At 35.8% G+C, this 21,473-nt stretch overlaps 1 protein-coding gene across 1 annotated transcript; it reads right to left on the bottom strand.

Annotated features, from left to right (window-relative positions):
- Window positions 1-7,061: 7,061 nt before the first annotated feature.
- Window positions 7,062-20,747, bottom strand: LOC138310874 (uncharacterized). The gene is made up of 14 exons (XM_069252204.1): window positions 20,589-20,747; window positions 19,534-19,657; window positions 18,928-18,983; window positions 18,080-18,249; window positions 17,286-17,422; window positions 15,859-16,048; window positions 13,365-14,930; window positions 12,923-13,064; window positions 12,206-12,282; window positions 11,369-11,526; window positions 10,297-10,490; window positions 9,215-9,347; window positions 8,830-8,834; window positions 7,062-8,494 (listed from the first exon to the last, which is right to left on the bottom strand). Exons 2-14 carry the CDS (start codon window positions 19,591-19,593, stop codon window positions 7,312-7,314), a joined length of 4,071 nt encoding a protein of 1,356 aa, XP_069108305.1. The 5' UTR covers window positions 19,594-19,657; window positions 20,589-20,747; the 3' UTR covers window positions 7,062-7,311.
- Between the last annotated feature and the right edge of the window lie 726 nt (window positions 20,748-21,473).

Below are 21,473 nucleotides of genomic sequence, written 5' to 3'. Positions count from 1 at the left end.
ACCATTAATATTAAGTCTTTGGCCAATATTAATGATCATATTTAATCTTGATGTCATAGACTAACAAAAGCTACAAAAAGGGACCTTGGCTGGGGTATTGGACCACACCATTTACTGATCTAAGTTAGCAAACGGAAAGAGGGATCTTTTCTCTGATTTTCCTTTCTTTCTGTCTTCTATTAAGGCATTGAGACTCCATACGAAGTCAACATAGCAGAACAATACTTCAAAACTCCAGGGGTGCCAATCACTTACGATCTCTACACCCCTGGACTATCTCAAAATACATCAAAAGAGCCATATAACGGTTCACTGTAGTTGACTGTGTGGCCTTGAAGTTGGTCATCGCTCTCTCTGTAGCCTTCAAAGAAAATTTTTGCAGGCCTTTGATTGGTTCAGATTTGTTCCCCTGAACTGCCTTCATTTTTACTATAAGAGAGTCCAGGGGTGTAGAGATCGTATGTGATCGGAACCCCTGGACTATCGAGGATGATCTCCCATGGAATCATCAGTGGTTGTATCTTATATATATCAAATTTTCATTCGTTAAAAAATCATATATGTTATCGTTGAAAGATATGTCGTCGTTTCAAACGTCACACAGTCAACCATAGTGTACTGTCATGCGGCTCTTTCGTAGGAATAAATTACCTATTCTGTTACCTCCAGTTTTACTATGAGATAGCCCAGGGGTGTAAAGATCGTATGTGATCGGAACCCCTGGACTATCGAGGATGATCTCCCATGGAATCATCAGTGGTTGTATCTTATATATATCAAATTTTCATTCGTTAAAAAATCATATATGTTATCGTTGAAAGATATGTCGTCGTTTCAAACCTCACAGTCAACCATAGTGTACTGTCATGCGGCTCTTTCGTAGGAATAAATTACCTATTCTGTTACCTCAAGTTTTACTATGAGATAGTCCAGGGGTGTAAAGATCGTATGTGATCGGAACTCCTGGACTATCGAGGATGATCTCCCATGGAATCATCAGTGGTTGTATCTTATATATATCAAATTTTCATTCGTTAAAAAATCATATACGTTATCGTTGAAAGATATGTCGTCGTTTGAAACGTCACACAGTCAACCATAGTGTACTGTCATGCGGCTCTTTCGTAGGAATAAATTACCTATTCTGTTACCTCAAGTTTTACTATGAGATAGTCCAGGGGTGTAAAGATCGTATGTGATCGGAACTCCTGGACTATCGAGGATGATCTCCCACGGAATCATCAGTGGTTGTATCTTATATATATCAAATTTTCATTCGTTAAAAAATCATATATGTTATCGTTGAAAGATATGTCGTCGTTTCAAACGTCACACAGTCAACCATAGTGTACTGTCATGCGGCTCTTTCGTAGGAATAAATTACCTATTCTGTTACCTCAAGTTTTACTATGAGAGAGTCCAGGGTTGTAGAGATCGTATGTGATAGGAACCCCTGGAATATCGAGGATGGGAAAGTCCACACCGTGTCCTCTTCTAATAAGTCCCAGATATAACGGTATACATAACTATAAACAGCGAACTTTCCCTATCAATCACCTCTGTATAAAGACCGATTAACATTTTAAAATTCTAAGAAATAATGATATCAAGTTTCAGAAAACAAAATTTCAGTACCTTATGAGAATCTACAGATAAAACGTGAATTATATCCCTTCGGTACTTTCTGAGAAATAGCGACAACAAAGTTAAAATGTCAAAAATCAAGATGGTTGCCTGTCAGTTATCTTAATTTCTGAGAAATAGCGACAACAAAGTTAAAATGTCAAAAATCAAGATGGTTGCCTGTCAGTTATCTTAATTTCTGAGAAATAGCGACAACAAAAGTTAAAATGTCAAAAATCAAGATGGTTGCCTGTCAGTTATCTTAATTTCTGAGAAATAGCGACAACAAAGTTAAAATGTCAAAAATCAAGATGGTTGCCTGTCAGTTATCTTAATTTCTGAGAAATAGCGACAACAAAGTTAAAATGTCAAAAATCAAGATGGTTGCCTGTCAGTTATCTTAATTTCTGAGAAATAGCGACAACAAAGTTAAAATGTCAAAAATCAAGATGGTTGCCTGTCAGTTATCTTAATTTCTGAGAAATAGCGACAACAAAGTTAAAATGTCAAAAATCAAGATGGTTGCCTGTCAGTTATCTTAATTTCTGAGAAATAGCGACAACAAAGTTAAAATGTCAAAAATCAAGATGGTTGCCTGTCAGTTATCTTAATTTCTGAGAAATAGCGACAACAAAGTTAAAATGTCAAAAATCAAGATGGTTGCCTGTCAGTTATCTTAATTTCTGAGAAATAGCGACAACAAAGTTAAAATGTCAAAAATCAAGATGGTTGCCTGTCAGTTATCTTAATTTCTGAGAAATAGCGACAACAAAGTTAAAATGTCAAAAATCAAGATGGTTGCCTGTCAGTTATCTTAATTTCTGAGAAATAGCGACAACAAAGTTAAAATGTCAAAAATCAAGATGGCTGCCTGTCAGCTATCTTATTTTCGGATCAGTCCTAAACTGTATTATGCATTACTAGGCACTAAGAGGAACCTACATATAAAATTGAGAAGTTATCGTTTCTAAACTGCGAAATAACGAGAACAAAAATTATTTATGGACGACCACGTGGTCAAGCTGGTTTCTGTGATGACTCTGGTCTATCTGGTTTCTGTGGTGACTCTCTGATCTATCTGAATTCTGTGGTGGCTCCCTCGTCTATCTGGTTTCTGAAGTAACTCTCTGGTCTATCTGGTTTTTGTGGTGACTCTATTGTCTATCTTGTTTCTGTAGTAACTCTCTGGTCTATCTGGTTTTTGTGGTGACTCTCTGGTCTATCTGGTTTTTGTGGTGACTCTCTGGTCTATCTGGTTTTTGTGGTGACTCTCTGGTCTTATCTGGCTTTTGTGGTGACTCTCTGGTCTATCTGGTTTCTGTAGTAACTCTCTGGTCTATCTGGTTTTTGTGGTGACTCTCTAGTCTATCTGTTTTTTGTGGTGACTCTCTGGTCTATCTGGTTTTTGTGGTGACTCTCTGGTGTATTAGGTTTTTGTGGTGACTCTCTGGTGTATCTGGTTTTTGTGGTGACTCTCTGGTGTATCTGGTTTTTGTGGTGACTCTCTGGTCTATCTGGTTTTTGTGGTGACTCTCTGGTCTATCTGGTTTTTGTGGTGACTCTCTGGTGTATCTGGTTTTTGTGGTGACTCTCTGGTGTATCTGGTTTTTGTGGTGACTCTCTGGTGTATCTGGTTTTTGTGGTGACTCTCTGGTGTATCTGGTTTTTGTGGTGACTCTCTGGTGTATCTGGTTTTTGTGGTGACTCTCTGGTGTATCTGGTTTTTGTGGTGACTCTCTGGTGTATCTTGTTTTTGTGGTGACTCTCTGGTGTATCTTGTTTTTGTGGTGACTCTCTGGTGTATCTGGTATTTGTGGTGACTCTCTGGTCTATCTGGTTTTTGTGGTGACTCTCTGGTTTTTGTGGTGACTCTCTGGTGTAATTGGTTTTTGTGGTGACTCTCTGGTCTATCTGGTTTTTGTGGTGACTCTCTGGTGTATCAGGTTTTTGTGGTGACTCTCTGGTGTATCTGGTTTTTGTGGTGACTCTCTGGTCCATCTGGTTTTTGTGGTGACTCTCTGGTGATCTGGTTTTTGTGGTGACTCTCTGGTGTATCTGGTTTTTGTGGTGACTCTCTGGTGTATCTGGTTTTTGTGGTGACTCTCTGGTGTATCTGGTTTCTGTAGTAACTCTCTGGTCTATCTGGTTTTTGTGGTGACTCTCTGGTCTATCTGGCTTTTGTGGTGACTCTCTGGTCTATCTGGTTTCTGTAGTAACTCTCTGGTCTATCTGGTTTTTGTGGTGACTCTCTGGTCTATCTGGTTTTTGTGGTGACTCTCTGGTCTATCTGGTTTTTGTGGTGACTCTCTGGTGTATCTGGTTTTTGTGGTGACTCTCTGGTGTATCTGGTTTTTGTGGTGACTCTCTGGTCTATCTGCTTTTTGTGGTGACTCTCTGGTGTATCTGGTTTTTGTGGTGACTCTCTGGTGTATCTGGTTTTGGTGGTGACTCTCTGGTGTATCTGGTTTTGGTGGTGACTCTGGTCTATCTGGTTTTTGTGGTGACTCTCTGGTGTATCTGGTTTTTGTGGTGACTCTCTGGTGTATCTGGTTTTTGTGGTGACTCTCTGGTGTTTCTGGTTTTTGTGGTGACTCTCTGGTCTATCTTGTTTCTGTAGTGACTCTCTGGTCTATCTGGTTTCTGTAGTAACTCTCTGATCTATCTGGTTTTTGTGGTGACTCTCTGGTCTATCTGGTTTTTGTAGTAACTCTCTGGTCTATCTGATTCAGTGGTTACTCCCTGTTCTATCTGGTTTCTGTAGTAAGTCTCTGGTCTGTCTGGTTTCTGTGGTGACTCTCTGGTCTATCTGGTTTCTGTGGTGACTCTCTGATCTATCTGGTTTCTGTGGTGACTCTCTGGTCTATCTGGTTTCTGTGGTGACTCTGGTCTATCTGGTTTCTGCAGTGACTCTCTAGTCTATCTGGTTTCTGTAATGACTCTGGTCTATCTTGTTACTGTAGAGACTCTGATCTATCTGGTTTCTGTAGTAACTCTGTGGTCTATCTGTTTTCTGTGTGGTGAATCACTGGTCTCTCTGGTTTCTATGGTGACGACCTGGTCTATCTGGTTACTGTAGTAACTCTCTTGTCTATCTGGTTTACGATGACACATCTTCGTTTGAAACAGGAACTAAGAATCATGAGTCGATCTATGAAAACATGAATTGAATATTTTGATATATAAATGATAGATAAATGCAGGATTGGGATGTACTGTCATCCGGGATTTAGGGTCAAACTTAACTCAATATAATTACATGCATATAAACAGTGTTCGAAATTCACGCCTGTCCGTCTGCCCGTGACTGGCAACTTTATATTTGGGCAGACAATTTTTACTATGTAGCTGGTCCTTTGACCGGCAACAAAGATGGCAGTTGAATTGTAACAAGTTCGAAATTCAAATTGTACAAAACAAATTTTCATAATATTCTGGTTTTCATTCAACTTTGTTGAGAGCCTACGATACTAATCCAGATATGCAGATATATTTTGTAAATAAAACAATTACTTTGCTAGTAATAACCTACATAGTATTATAATATATAAACTACAACATTTATATTTGTAAGGACCAGTAACTTTTAGGGTCAGCTGTTCCTTAGGATCAGCAAGAAAAATCCTTAAGGGAGAACACTGCATATAAATCATTTCCAACTCAACGGACAAAAGCATGCCAGGGATCTTAAGAGCGGGATGATATGAAGGTGTATTATGTAAAACTATGTATTCATGGTTCATTTAAAAAATCAGCAAAGCTTTAGATGGTATATACATCATGTACTATCTAAAATTCTGGTTTTAGTTTCAGATGTAGATGCATTTAATTCCATATCCCACTTTTTTGCCTTGACCTTGACGTGTTTTGTAAGTCATTTGATAATTTTTCTGTGGCCTGCATTGGATTATTGTCTATAAATACATCAGCGATGATCTTGTTGTTATTATCAGGTATTTCATTAATATACTGTATAAACACTAGTCAAGAAAAGGTCAAAGAATAGATCCTTATTAAGGGATTTCTGTATTTACAATAAAAAACATTACTTAACTACTTTTGTGAAATCCTTAACTTTAAAGGAATGATAAGATATTAAGGTGCCAATATTTTTAGTCATGGAATACATTTACAAATGCATATCTCGATTTTGGTAACAGTATGTTATCTTAAATGTTATCTTTTTATTAAGGAAGCTCCACCGCCGACAGAGCATAAATGATATTCATAATTTGAACAATAATTGGTGTTTAATCGAGTATATATATGTCTAATTAGAACAAAAATAATAGAAAACAATTTCTTTTGCCTTTGGTGCATGCGCAATCTGTACTTCATTCCATAGAGGATATAGTGCCACGGAATTTTTTCAGGATGCAATTAATTATTTATTATATTTTTAACTTAAAATTAGACGCTGAAACTTTCCAATGGTGGTAAAGGTGTAAAGTTAGTAACTTATGTAACTGAAGAAAAATACTAAATCGTCTGCTGCTGTTTTTGATAGTGGAAAAATACCATTTGTCAGCAGTGGAGCATCTTTAAATGTTATCATTTTATTAAGCACTGTTCATGTGTTGGATAATCACATCAGAAATGCTATACATTGTAATCAGTATTGGAAAATTTGTTCAAATTCAAACAGATTAACAAGAAATATCAAAACAGATTAACAAGAAATATCAAATTTGAAATTTCTCAATTATAGGTGTTACTGGATGATCTTCCACAAGTGTAGTATAGTAATGACCTAATTTCTATTAGAACGGATAGACATGATTTATATATTGGGAACAGGGGGCCAACTCAATGAAAATGGATGTTCTCGTATATTTTTTTGTTTTTGGTAAAAATTAAAAATACAAGATTTTAAAAATTATTTAAAAAACAGGATATTTACTATAAACCTGATTTAAAAAAAAAAATTAAAATCTTGTATTTTCTGAAAAAAAAATCACATGACTGTTATATATATTCAACAGTCCATCCATCAAATACAAAAAATGTATGACAACATCCTTTTTCATTGAGTTGGCCCCCTGTGATATTGGGCTGCATCAATGCTAATAAAGTTGTACACCATTCTTTCCCTGCCTTTCCATCTTTAGCTTGCCCCTTTCACATAAAACAGTTACCATGGTACCAGCTGTTATCGTATTTTTTCTCTTTAATCTCCTGTCTTACGTTAATCACAAACAAATCCTGACATACCCTTACTGACCATAGCTGATAATAAGAGAAAATAAAACCCCTTACAAATCTAACTGATTCTGTTGCCATGTTAACAGTATTAATTTGTTTGTTTTATGTCCTTTTAACACAAAAAGGACATGGTAGGTTTAGGAAATGGATGAGAGCCAGAGTACCTGGAGAAAAACCATCGACCTGCAATTAGTGCTTTGCAAATGCCCCATTTAGAAATAGAAATTGAAACCTAGAGGTGGAGTACAAGTTGTATTGAAACATCTTTACCACTAGCTAGGCCATCATGACCCTGAACAGCATCTTATTTATCTAATAAGATATAAAAACAAACAAACTTAAAGCTATAAAAATTATTCTTTTATAATTCTATATATACTTGAGATATATTTATCATAAACCATTCTTCAATACTGATATAGTATATTGATGCCGATATAGTATATTGATAAGTCCGCAGTCGGTTTTGACTCGCACACTTCTACGTTACTATGACAACATACTCTTCGTCCTTTGAAGAGCTAGCTGTAATTTGAGGATGTTGGCGTCCAGCGTAGCTATACCTTTACGGAATGTTTTGTCTGTGACGGTCGTAGATGAAGCTTTACCCGACCCAGAAACACTAGATATGTTATCATCATCAATAGCACTAATAGAATTATCTAACACTGGGTACTCCCCCCGCGCTGATCGAGACTTCTCCTGCGACAGGTCGTCTAGCTGTGGACGCGTGCTGTATGTATTTACATGGGAATGTTTATAGTTTGAGTCTGTATTTGGAGCGAATCTAGAATCGCTGTAGTCAGAGGGAGCTGTCCCTAACACCAGACCAGCTGGTTGACTTCGCGTTCGCTGATGCGTGGACCACGGATGACTTGACGGACCTTTGTAGCTATCATCGTTAGCTTTATACTTCCTGAAGTAATCTGTAACACTGTATCGTGATTGTTCAGCGTCAGAACGATTTGATTCAAAGTTCACTTGCTGTCCCCAGGCTTTGATTCCAGCACTGTCTCTGAGGTAACCAACTCTATTGTCATGTCCGACTGGTCTTATGTTGTCATGTAGAATATTTACCCGTTCTTGTCCAACATCTACTAACGACCTGTCAACTATCTCTGACTCAATTAGAGACATCCGTTCAATTTGACGTGGAGAAGAACTCAAAGCTCTCCTGTGGCGGCCTTCGTGCGACTCTCGGCGCCCATGAGGAGAACTACTCCGTCTGCGTTGCCGTGGTAACACTCTCCCTTGAGCTCCAATATAGTCATTCCTAGTGAACTCCCTCCTGGTATCATCAGAGTTGCGTCCCTTTTCCTCCCTTCCTAATGACCTGTTGTGACTGGCCAATGCTTGCTCTGTAAGTTTAGCAGGGGGATGATAATCATCATCTCGGTTCATTTCTCTGGGGTCAAACCTTAGGTTCTTCACAGGGCCACGTGATCCGGTCACTGGACCGCGTGATCCGGTCACTGGACCACGGGACCCGGCCACTGGACCACGGGACCCGGTCACTGGACCGTGTGATCCGGACACTGGATCACGTGACCCGGTCACTGGACCGTGTGATCCGGACACTTGACCACGCGATGTCGTTGCTGACCCTGCTGCTGCTCCAGTGAATGTCTTAGTATGGGTCGGTCGAGCTGGTGACAGGATACTTTTTGAAGGTCTGTGAAGGAATTATAAATTTTCTCATTAATTTTTTTCTTTTCATGTCAATTGTAATTTATTGAAATTTTCATACCTAGAAAAAGACACTTGAATACAAAAATAAATTTAAATCGTATTAATCTTCAATTATTCAGCATTTCTGACAGTAGCCAAGCAACCTCTGACCTTCAGTCTTGACATATTACCACCATCACAAAAATTTCAAATTTGTCCTTTTCTGGTAAAAAGTTTATTCAACTGAAAAACTTTTATTTTATAATTTAAAAAGGGCAAATGTAGCAGTTGATTGACAATGGGTCTAAGAAACAAATCTGTATCATATTAATGCAATACTTGACCTATTATGATATAAAGCTTAGAAACAAACTGATCATATAATTCACATCCTCGATACTCTAGGGGTTCCAATCACTAATATAATGATCTCTACACCCCTGGACTATCACAAAGTAAAACTGGAGGCAGCTCAGAGGAAAAAATCTAAACCAATCACTGGCAAGCAATAATTTTCTTTGAAGACTACAGAGAGAGCGATGCTCAACTTCAAAGCCACACAGTCAACCACAGTGTACCGTTATACGGCTCTTTTGATGTGCATCAAATGACTAAATTATCTGTTCTGTTGCCTCCAGTTTTACTATGAGATAGTCCAGAGGTGAAGAGATCATAAGTGATTGGAACCCCTGGAGTATCAAGATGATTATATAAGATTACATACCTTGATTTTGGTTGATTGCTGCCGATAACGTTCAGTATTTTTTTGAAGTCCGTAGCAGTTGGTACTAAGTATTGCGTTATCTCCAGCCTCATCCAGCTCTTCCATCAACTCGTTCACACAGCTCTTCATATCCCTGGTAACATTAAAATAACAGATTGAGAATTCTAGTTTCTGGTTATTTTTTAACAGATTCCATATCTCCACTTTTTTACCTTATTTTAACATATTTCATATCTCTAGTTTCATGAAAATGCTAAAAGTATATAAATGTACATATTAATATTTTTCATATAATGTGATAGTATCCATAGCAACCTTGTGATTAGTACATCTAACTTGTCCTTCACTAGGATGTCTGACGACAAGGTCAGAGAAACAGGATTAACGGCCAACTATGACATTCACATGAAACCAAATAACAAAATAACAACATGTGATTCAGATGCCAAAACGTCATCTATGTTTTTACCCAAAAATTTTCAGTCAGACTGTAAGGCACAATTTAGTCGAGTATTGCAGTGAGATTTGAATTTACTACTTAGGAAATAAACCTGAAGTTGGAGTAGTTGGTATATAGCTGTTATCCGCCCATAAATGTCCACTATGTGGTCAGTTTGTGCTACATGTAGCTAGATTCTCACATTACACATGGGTGGTCATGGGCTACTTTTTGTAGGCCGACTCCAAACCTGCACCAGTCAAGTAAAGCGACTTTTGTCTACAGTGTACATGTATTTACCTTTTTAGATGTATAGTCATGTATGAAAAGTATTTTTCTTTTATAAAAGAGGAAGTTAGCAACTCACAGGTAGCTTTTTATTGCATTTGTGAACCGCACGGTAGTCAGCTTCAGCTGATGACAACATTACAACAATGTCAATATATTTTGCTTTAGTTTTTATAAAGAATGTAGAACAATCGTTTTATGTAATAATTTGCTTCATGTTTTATATGTGTCAACATTTGTATAACCCATCCACACCTAAAAATGAGTTTGAACTGTGCTGATTCAAAGGCTGGACCAGTTCATTATCAATGTTCAGGGATAAATGAATTAAATATCTCTGTGTAATTATACTTACTGGACCATTTCCTGAAGGCGGTCGATCTCTGCATCCCTCTGTTGTAGCGAAACCTGGAGGATGTGATTCTCCTGGTCGGAAGCCTCCTGTTGGAGTTGGATAGCCTCTATCTGGCGATTCATTGTCTCCACCTCCTTTCGAAACTTCTGGGCGTCCATTAGACACTCCTGCTTGACTTTCAGCTCATCCGTTTCCTATAGGATATAATCAAAGTTCTGAAAGTACTTTAATCTAAGGAGAAAAACAAATACCATATTTGACCCAATAAGAACCCTATCCTTGTAAGAGCCCAACCATTTTTTAGGCCTCAATTTCACTTAACCTCAAAACAAAATTCAGACTGAAAATATGAAAACTCTTGGTGTCTTAAGCTCTATTTGATTTCTTTTGCAAATTGATTTATACTACTTTGTACAATAATGTATAAAAGGCTAATATAAACAAAATTTGGGTCTATAATGTGCCCCCTTATTTGTTTCAATATTTAAGTGCTCTACAGGTTTATTGGGTCGAATACGGTATAGACTTGTCTGATGGTTTATTCCTTGTTTTTCATTTTAAATAAGTTGTTTGATATCATTAAAGGTGATTCCTGTTTTGGACAAGGAAGAAAGTCAGAGTACCTGGAATAAAGTCCTATACCTATTCTCAATGCTACAATAATTTAGAATCAAACTCGTGACTCATAAGTGTTTGACAGTTGGAGCACTATTCCACATTACATAGTTGCACAAATCAAGACAACCTTAAAAAATACAGATCATTTTTCTCACTCTGTTGTCCAATAAATGGAAGATTATGATCGACTTGTATAGCCAAGATTTCTGTCATGACCTCAATTTTTTTTTAATCTGATTAAAATACAGATCCTTATAATCACTTTGTTCATAGTGGATCTGACAACATCCCATTAGGGGTCGTGTTCTGGTGACCTTTATACCACCTGTAACTGAAGTTTAAATAGCTAAATCTACTGAACATGACATATCGTCACAGTATGGATGGCATCTTGATACATTCACGGTTCAAAGATTACAAAGTTTGTTGTTTGTTAATTCTCTATAATTCTTACCTTTTCACTAAGAGCAGCCAGAAGTTTGTTTCTCTCCACTTTCATTCTCTGTATTTCATTGTGTTGATTTGCGACCTCTGCTGCAAGCTTAACTTTGTCCTCCATTTCTTCTTTTACTTGTCGTTGTAAGCCAGTGTTACTAGCCTGCAGGTGTAGCACTACAATAGAAAACTTACACCTTTATAATATGTACTGGATTAAAACAACGAAATATCTAAACCTGAGAATCACCAGAAAATCAGAGTTGTCATCAACGTCATGTGATTTACCATCAACGTCATGTGATTTACCATCAACGTCATATGATTTACCATTACATCATGTGATTTACCATTACATCATGTGATTTACCATAAACGTCATGTGATTTACCATTACATCATGTGATTTACCATTACATCATGTGATTTACCATCAGTGTCATGTGATTTACCATCAGCGTCATGTGATTTACCATCAACGTCATGTGATTTACCATCAACATCATGTGATTTACCATCAACATCATGTGATTTACCATCAACATCATGTGATTCACCATCAACATCATGTGATTCACCATCAACATCATGTGATTTACCATCAACGTCATGTGATTTACCATCAGCGTCATGTGATTTACCATCAGCGTCATGTGATTTACCATCAGTGTCATGTGATTTACCATCAGCGTCATGTGATTTACCATCAACATCATGTGATTTACCATCAACATCATGTGATTTACCATCAACATCATGTGATTCACCATCAACATCATGTGATTTACCATCAACATCATGTGATTCACCATCAACACCCTACAAATCCTAGGACCATCAAAGTTCTGTGACTCACCATCAAAATCCACACCTGTACCCTTCTCCTTTTCTTGCTCATGATCTCTCATATTTTGATTGGCTAGTCGGAGTTTCCTGAAACATATATGAAAATCTTTTATCATTATATGGTTATAACAAACTTCTGGGGATCAACATCATTAGTATTACTTAATCATTATTAGGCATAATTTGTTATAATCATGAATTTGTTTCAAGTAAAAAATGTGCTATATGGGTTGTATATATATTGACCCTCAGTGTATATTAGCTCCTTCATAAAAATTCATGGATATATACTGAAATATCTCATGCAGTGCCTATTGGAATAAAGAAAAGGTCAAGTGAACCTGTATCTTACTTTGAAACATATCTGGTTTATGAATATAAGATCTTATATGAGTGTTCATTTCATATGAGTTTCATAAAATCTCATATATATGAAATGAACACAAATAAGCTACTTTTTATCACATAACTACAACAACTTGAATTTCAAAGAATCTCAATGTCAAAATGTGTTTCAAAATTTTAGCGTTTTGTCACAACCTCCTCAAATTCTGACTACGTTTCACTGTTAACTGGCGTCAAGTCATGACATCACAAAAGATTTCCAGCCAATGAAAGGTGCTCTAGGTTAGATTACACTACTGACATATGCAAAAAATAACACGGACAAAATCACTTGATATCTGGAGGATTATATGTACATTAATGGTTGCTTTTTTAAACGTACCTGCGAAGTTGTGCATTCTCATTACGTAATGGCTGTAAAGCTAAATCTAGTTCGGCCTGAAGACTGAATGTAGCACTGAGTTGGGGAATGGAGTCCAGCGACTTCTCAACTTCTTTTGCCAGGCGACCAATCTCCACATCCTCTGTATCAAATTATCAAATAAACAGTAGTACTATAATTCTACAGAGCCCTCAATGAAAATGAAACTATACTGTCTTGTCATATAATATTTTATGAATATCTGCTTTTAACTGTAAATGTATTTGACATGTAGCCTAAATATACTACTAATTCAAAGACAAGTAATGCTATATTTTACCATTTTATATAGTGAATTTTCCTTATTTACGATAAATTTTAATAATCACCCGATTATACAAATCTTTTAATGTTATAGTTAAATCATGATTGTCAATTATGAGTATAACAATCTAGAACATACTGTTAATTTTTCCACATTCCTTCATCTCTCCTAAAAGGTACCGGACCCTCTTCATGCCAGCGTCCAACCTCACACCGCTCCAAGGGTTCGGTATTGTCTGTTCTTGGTTTGTCACGGCCAAATCTAGACTTTGATGTTTGAGGCCAGCCAACTCAGAGTCATTGGTAGCCACAGTGACTGGTCTCCCGATATTTGTCTCACCTTGACCTTGACTAATGTGACCTTGACCTTTGCCATCCTGATGTACCCCTCCTGGGATATTAACAAAACTTGGGTAGTGTACAAGGGACACTGGTACAAGCTCTTTGCCCTTGTCTGTATGTATAAGGTGGTAGAGAGTCCCAGTTGAGTGCACACTGTGTGATCCTGTTGTATTTTCAGAGCTGATTTGTGAAGTCTGAGTTTGAAAAGAAACTGTTGTTTGCACATTCTGTGACCCTGTCGTGTTTTCACCACTGACTTTTGAAGTCTGCGTTTGAAACGAAACAGTTTTGCTTTCAGTGCAATCATTTAATGTAGGGTTCTGCTTTTTTCCTTTGATAGTCTGTTTAGGCTTTGAACTTGTCACTTTTGGTTTCTTTTTGACAGATTTTGACTCACTTGCTGAATTAAACGTATTGGTGCTCTCAGTAACTGTACTACGGGGAGTCAGGGGTTCAAATGTACCCGATACAGACCCGTCAATGGTCGATATGGTGTCGGGTACCGACTCTCTCATCACATGACCATGTCTGGGGGATTTCATTGGTGCATTGTCTCTCTCTGGTATTTCCCACACAAAATTGGAATGGTCTGGTATCTGTGTGGAGTACACTGGAATGAGCTGAGCATCATGTATCTGTCTCTCCTCACCAGGAGCTCCTGCTGTCAAAGGCCCGTGTGGCCGGATCTGGTATAGACCATTTTGGTACTGGAATCCCGCCGGGATGTGACGGTCCTGTGAATCTGCTGTACCGACGGGCTGAGGTAAATATATGTACTCGGTACCACTACTATTGCCGGTATTCTGGGAACTTTGGAGAACTGAACTCTTCTCGCCGGAGCTTCCAGACTGATTTTTTGCTTGTGGAGCCCCTACTTGCTCTGTTACTTGTCTAACGGCACTGACAGGCACCGTCGTAAATCCTGTCGACTCCCTCGCTATATACGCCTGGAAGGCACCAATGTCACTATCACGTTTCTCCCAACTGTTATTCTGTCCGTCATTAGTACATACAAAACCTTGACCTGGAGAGAATCCCTCACCACCAGAGGGCAGTGCTGACCTATATCCCTCACCACCAGGGGGCACTAGTGATCTAAATCCTTCACCACCAGAGGGCACTGCTGATCTATATCCATGGTTACTAATTAAATGGCTGTTTGTAGCTGGAAAATACTGCTCCTTCTGAATGCCCATTGTGTAGCCCCTAAAGGGAATTTTGTGGGCAGAATTAGTGTCCCTCTCAGGGATAATCTGGGGTCGATCAGGGTCGGGTGTGGAGGACGCCAGTCGGTCATTAAAGGGAGTGTTTCCACCACTCAGCACAGAGAAAGCTGACACTGGACCAGGATGGCTATCGGTGTCTGGGTGGGAAAAACGACAAAATCATAACATAAGTATAACTTCATTATTATATGCATAAGTATATGAAGTATAACTGTCAATATTTCCTGAAGTCATTTCTGATAGGATATATTGAAAATGACAACCTTTACTTTATTACCAAGTACAAAAACATCTATTTTAAATTAATTAATTAAATGATATTAAATATGTGTCAGTTAGCTTGGTTATCTAGATCTCTTATATCTCAGGGGTTAGCCTGATGTCATTAGTTAATTAGTCTCTTTCTCTGAAAAATAAAACTTGAACACATGTGACCTAACAATCAATGCCTACTCACAAGGGCAGATAACTCCGAGATATGGAAATAATCATAAAAAAAATGTGGACACTAAACATAATTTTTTTATTTTGAAATATTTGCCAGCATTACCAACCTCAACAATGGATTAAAAAAGATGGTTAGTGTATCGTATAAATAGGTAGCCTTTTTTTTTTAAATTTCAGCAATTTTCCCATATCCTGCATTTACATATTACATAATTTATTTTAGTTATTTGCCCTTCTAGGTAGGTACTACTGTTATATCATGGTTTTTGAGCAAACAATAATATTTTTTTGGAGATATTTTTCGTCTCTTTGATCACAAAATAATGACATCACAATGGATACCATCACAAAAGGGAGATAACTGTGTATTTTGTAAAGACAGAATTCTTCTGACACATTGAAATTGTTAATGTTTCATGACACATACACTTTACAATATAAATATTCACAATGTAAAACAATTTTTTTTTACAAGATTTTGCTATGATTTCGGAACCAATTTGTTAACATCTTGGGCACTATCTATAGCAAATGCATTAGTATCAATAAAATGATCAAATATATGTTATGTGTTATTTTAAAAATATATGAGTAAAATAAAAAAGAAAAAAATCACACCATCGTTAGTTACACAAGGAATGACTATAGGCGGTGGTGCTGGTTGGTTTGGACCTTCAGTAGAGTCGGCTGACTTCTCTTTCACGTCGCTGGAGCATGTCACAGTTTTTCTGTTACTAGGGTTGACTAAAGTGTGTGAAGGACAGAAAAGAAAACAGAAGGTGACAAGGAAACACACAAAGGGCACAAAGTGTACATATTAGTAATCACACAGGTAACAAAAAATGAAAACATTTTAGAACTATTCTTTTGAAATTGCAAAATTGACATTTGTAATTAATTTTGTGTTTTATTAAGGAAATTACTAAATACTTAAAGTTGCATGTCCAATACCTGTAGCTTATTTTTTTTTTTGCTTTTTGACAATGGAACATTTCATTTTTTCAGTACTATTTTGGAAATACATGTAGAGAGACTACTGAAATATTAACATTTACAGTAATTAGTTTTGATATTATCAATTTAATTTAGATACAAAAACATTCAATTAAGTGAATTCTGTAAGATAATAAACATATTCTTAATATAATATATAAAAGAATCACGAAAAACTTTTTAAAAAAAAAAACTAAAAAAATTTCAAGATAGCTGAGCAGTTGAAGCGTGAACAGACCGCCAGATGGAAGGATGGACACAAGCTATTAAGCCAACAAGAAAGTGAAACTACATTATTTTAAATTAATTAATTAAATGATATTAAATATGTGTCAGTTAGCTTGGTTATCTAGATCTCTTATATCTCAGGGGTTAGCCTGATGTCATTAGTTAATTAGTCTCTTTCTCTGAAAAATAAAACTTGAACACATGTGACCTAACAATCAATGCCTACTCACAAGGGCAGATAACTCCGAGATATGGAAATAATCATAAAAAAAATGTGGACACTAAACATAATTTTTTTATTTTGAAATATTTGCCAGCATTACCAACCTCAACAATGGATTAAAAAAGATGGTTAGTGTATCGTATAAATAGGTAGCCTTTTTTTTTTTAATTTCAGCAATTTTCCCATATCCTGCATTTACATATTACATAATTTATTTTAGTTATTTGCCCTTCTAGGTAGGTACTACTGTTATATCATGGTTTTTGAGCAAACAATAATATTTTTTTGGAGATATTTTTCGTCTCTTTGATCACAAAATAATGACATCACAATGGATACCATCACAAAAGGGAGATAACTGTGTATTTTGTAAAGACAGAATTCTTCTGACACATTGAAATTGTTAATGTTTCATGACACATACACTTTACAATATAAATATTCACAATGTAAAACAATTTTTTTTACAAGATTTTGCTATGATTTCAGAACCAATTTGTTTACATCTTGGGCACTATCTATAGCAAATGCATTAGTATCAATAAAATGATCAAATATGTTATGTGTTATTTTAAAAATATATGAGTAAAATAAAAAAGAAAAAAATCACACCATCGTTAGTTACACAAGGAATGACTATAGGCGGTGGTGCTGGTTGGTTTGGACCTTCAGTAGAGTCGGCTGACTTCTCTTTCACGTCGCTGGAGCATGTCACAGTTTTTCTGTTACTAGGGTTGACTAAAGTGTGTGAAGGACAGAAAAGAAAACAGAAGGTGACAAGGAAACACACAAAGGGCACAAAGTGTACATATTAGTAATCACACAGGTAACAAAAAATGAAAACATTTTAGAACTATTCTTTTGAAATTGCAAAATTGACATTTGTAATTAATTTTGTGTTTTATTAAGGAAATTACTAAATACTTAAAGTTGCATGTCCAATACCTGTAGCTTATTTTTTTTTTGCTTTTTGACAATGGAACATTTCATTTTTTCAGTATTATTTTGGAAATACATGTAGAGAGACTACTGAAATATTAACATTTACAGTAATTAGTTTTGATATTATCAATTTAATTTAGATACAAAAACATTCAATTAAGTGAATTCTGTAAGATAATAAACATATTCTTAATATAATATATAAAAGAATCACGAAAAACTTTTTAAAAAAAAAACTAAAAAAATTTCAAGATAGCTGAGCAGTTGAAGCGTGAGCAGACCGCCAGATGGAAGGATGGACACAAGCTATTAAGCCAACAAAAAAGTAAACTACACACACTATCATTAATTTGTGAAATTTTGAGTTATATATAAAAATCAATAACAAGGGAGAGAACTACACACTACTACGGTTAATTTTCTGGTGAGATTTTGAATTAGCACAATCAATACCTTTATGCTTATTTCGCAGCATGGTGAGAACCTGAGCACATGTATTTTTTTCATTACAGAAAGAAAATGCATCTTCAGAATCAGTAGAGTACATGGCGAAACCCGGCTCCGGGATCGGAGCAGGTCGGGTCTTCCCCTGGTTTTTTAAGATAGCCACAGCTGTTTTTTGTCTGAAATAAAAATATGTATTTTTTATTTCAAATAAATATCAATACTGAAAACTTTGTTGCATAAATGAGAGATGACTCAATGATTTCACCTGAACTTACAACAGCGGTTACGGTAAATAGGTCATTAGGGAGAGACCATTACCTAATATAATTCCACAGGTGGCTGTCACAATATACGAGGACGTGTGTATCTGAATATCATAGTGTTAAGAAGGAAGTCATTGGACAGGCTAAGGTTCATTGGTGGAGTTCTGTACATGCGGTAACATAACCTTTACGATGAGTGAAAATAGAGTGATTTCTCCAAAGTTTAGTTTAACTTTTTTTAAAATAACATTGTGTATATTAACTTTGCGATGAGTGAAAATGATGTCAAAATAGCTATAGCCTTATTTCTACACAGTTTAGTTTAACTTTTGATTGAAAAAATATTGTGGACATCTTTATAGTAAATTTAACACGGTAGACCAGATTTTGGCTGAGTGTCACTGATTATTCAATTGCCAAAACGTTTTTCAATTAGGTTTCTGTCATTCCTCTTCTATCGTAAATAACAATTTGATACACACACGGGCCCCTCGTATATATATCCAAAAGTTGGAGGCCAAAGTCTAGCAAATCATGAATTCTATGGACACCATAAACATTGACCATCCTATAATTACAGTAAATACTTACTTCAATGGAGCAGCTTTGACACGAGATTTCACTCCAGTTACCTTAGGCCGGCCAACCTTTAACACACACCAGGTTTTAAAGATAAAATATGAAGATAAAATCATTCAATTGTAATTATCTTATTCTTTTCTGTACATAAGATATACTGTAGTGTACACTTTTATGAATCACTGAGAACATGGAGTATATAGTCCAGCAGAGATAATCAATTTACTACAACAGTTTAGTAAAATGGATATAACCTTTAATGTTATATATGTTATTCCTGACTTCAGTTTATTACAATTAACCCGAATTTTCTCTTGTGTTAAATTATAAATAATTATAAATCTTAATTAGTTACAATACCACAAAAATAATTGTAAGTACTTTTAACAATTTCCAGTCAAAGTATTGGGTATTTGCATATTACAGAGTTATCTGCCCTTACAGGTAGGTTATGTTTGTGACATCATATGTTTCGGAGAAAACGACATGAATTGAGCACACAAAATAATGATGTCACAATGAATACTTACCTGCAATGGAGCTAACTCTGTAATATGCAAAGATGGTAAAGTTTGTTACCATGTGTGGCATTTTTTATTGATCTATTTGTTTGATTACCTTTGGTTTCTGTGAAAGAATAGTCTTCTTCGTCACCTTTGATTGGTTTTTCTTCTCCATATTTGATTTGAGATGTTAGCAGATTTAAATGATGTTAACGACACATAACTTTGAACTCTTGTATCTGTGAAACACCAAATGATTAGGTTAAATCGTAAATTACATAAAGATAAGCATGTATCAAAAATCCCACACAAAAATTGCATATGCAATTTTGTATACATGAACTACCATATTCGACCCAATAAGCACCTCGGATGCTTAAAAATTTTAAGCAAATAAGAGGCGCTTAATAGAAACAAATTTGGATTAGCCTTTCATAAAATCTTTCTTCAAAGTAAGCCGTAAATCAAGTTCCAAACGATATCAGTAAGGAAACAAACACCAACTTAATGGCAGACTAATTTCTTATTTTGACTGTTTAAAAGGAACATATCTGGATCTCTAAGTGAACTACTACAACAGGATATCACTTGAAGGAAGCAAAAAATGTATCTAAAAAGTGATGATATCATTATTTTAATGAACTGATTAATTTAATTACTAATATAATACATGGGAAAATCCAGGATATGGTATTATATATTATTAAATTATAAAAAGAAGCTATACTCAGCTCACACATGTGATTTAAGGTATTTGTGTAAAAAAGTCAACATATTTTGCGTAGAGACAACCTTTCCGTTTTATTTTAAGCACTGAACCTAACCAGAAATTGAAACAGGTTCTACATACCGACTGGACAGAAGAACATTTTACAAATATCAGAATATAGTACATGTACAGCTTTCATAATTAAAGAATAAGATGGGATCGTATATCTATATGCACGTACTGTACTGTATATGTTTTTATTACAATATAAATTATATAAATTTTATAATTTGTAGAATATGTTAGGAAGCTTTTTTAAAACTACCTAAATCCGGATTATCGTGTTATTATGGCAGGTGGTTTGTTTACATACACGACGATCGAGTACGGACATGTCAGGAAATTAAAATGGCAAAAACGGCTTTCTATATTTTAAACAGTTTCAAAATAGTTCAACCTACCAACAGCTTAATCAAAGTCATATGTTTTTCCGGCAGGAGATATTGTGCTCATGATCGATAAGTGTCATCAAACTGCATTTTGGAACGATCTGGAGAACCATCTTTGAAATTGGTGCCATCAAAGGCCAAACAACATACATTTGCTATATTTCATCCGACTTCCGGTTAAAAATTAATCCTAAAAATCTCAGAGATTAAGGAAAAAATTTAAAGCATAATTTACTCGTCAATTGGTTTTGTTTAAAAATTTTAATTTGTTTTTTTTTTTCTGTACAAGAAATTAATGAGCTACCTACATATTAAATGCAGATATTATTGTGAGCGGATGAATCCAGAAACTAGAAATTTCCCGATTTTGACTTCCGGATGTTCTCAATCAATCAAACTCTTATTGACTACGCATATTACGCTAAGCGTCTGGTTGATCGGGACGAAAGACCACAAAAAAATTCATCATGTTACCCGCTACCGGTCCCTAGTGAGCGGAGCGCAGCCTGGCGGAGAGTAGAGAAATAAGGGAAGGGAACAGTCTAAGGACGGTAGCAGTGTACTGTAGATTTGTTAAATTTCAGAAAAAAAGGCCCATGCTTTATACACACTGCTATTTTCTATTTGAACAACTTGCAATTTTTTACACAAAGCTTAAATTAACAAGTCTGAGTTTGTGGGTTATTTTATCAAGCCAATGAAATTCATGACAGACTCTAGCAAAAGAAAAGAAACATTTTTAAAAAAATGCGAAAATACAATATAAAAACAAAAAAAATCACACTCGATAAAGGTTGTGCAATTTTTATCTATCTTACATCTTACTGCTTTCACAAGAAATTCCTCAATTTATTAACATTTCATTTTATCAAAGTACATTTTAAAATTGCTAATATG

Source organism: Argopecten irradians, chromosome 16 (assembly GCF_041381155.1).
Source record: "Argopecten irradians isolate NY chromosome 16, Ai_NY, whole genome shotgun sequence".
Classification (NCBI taxonomy): domain Eukaryota; kingdom Metazoa; phylum Mollusca; class Bivalvia; order Pectinida; family Pectinidae; genus Argopecten; species Argopecten irradians.
This window is presented reverse-complemented; position numbering and strand designations above follow the sequence as displayed.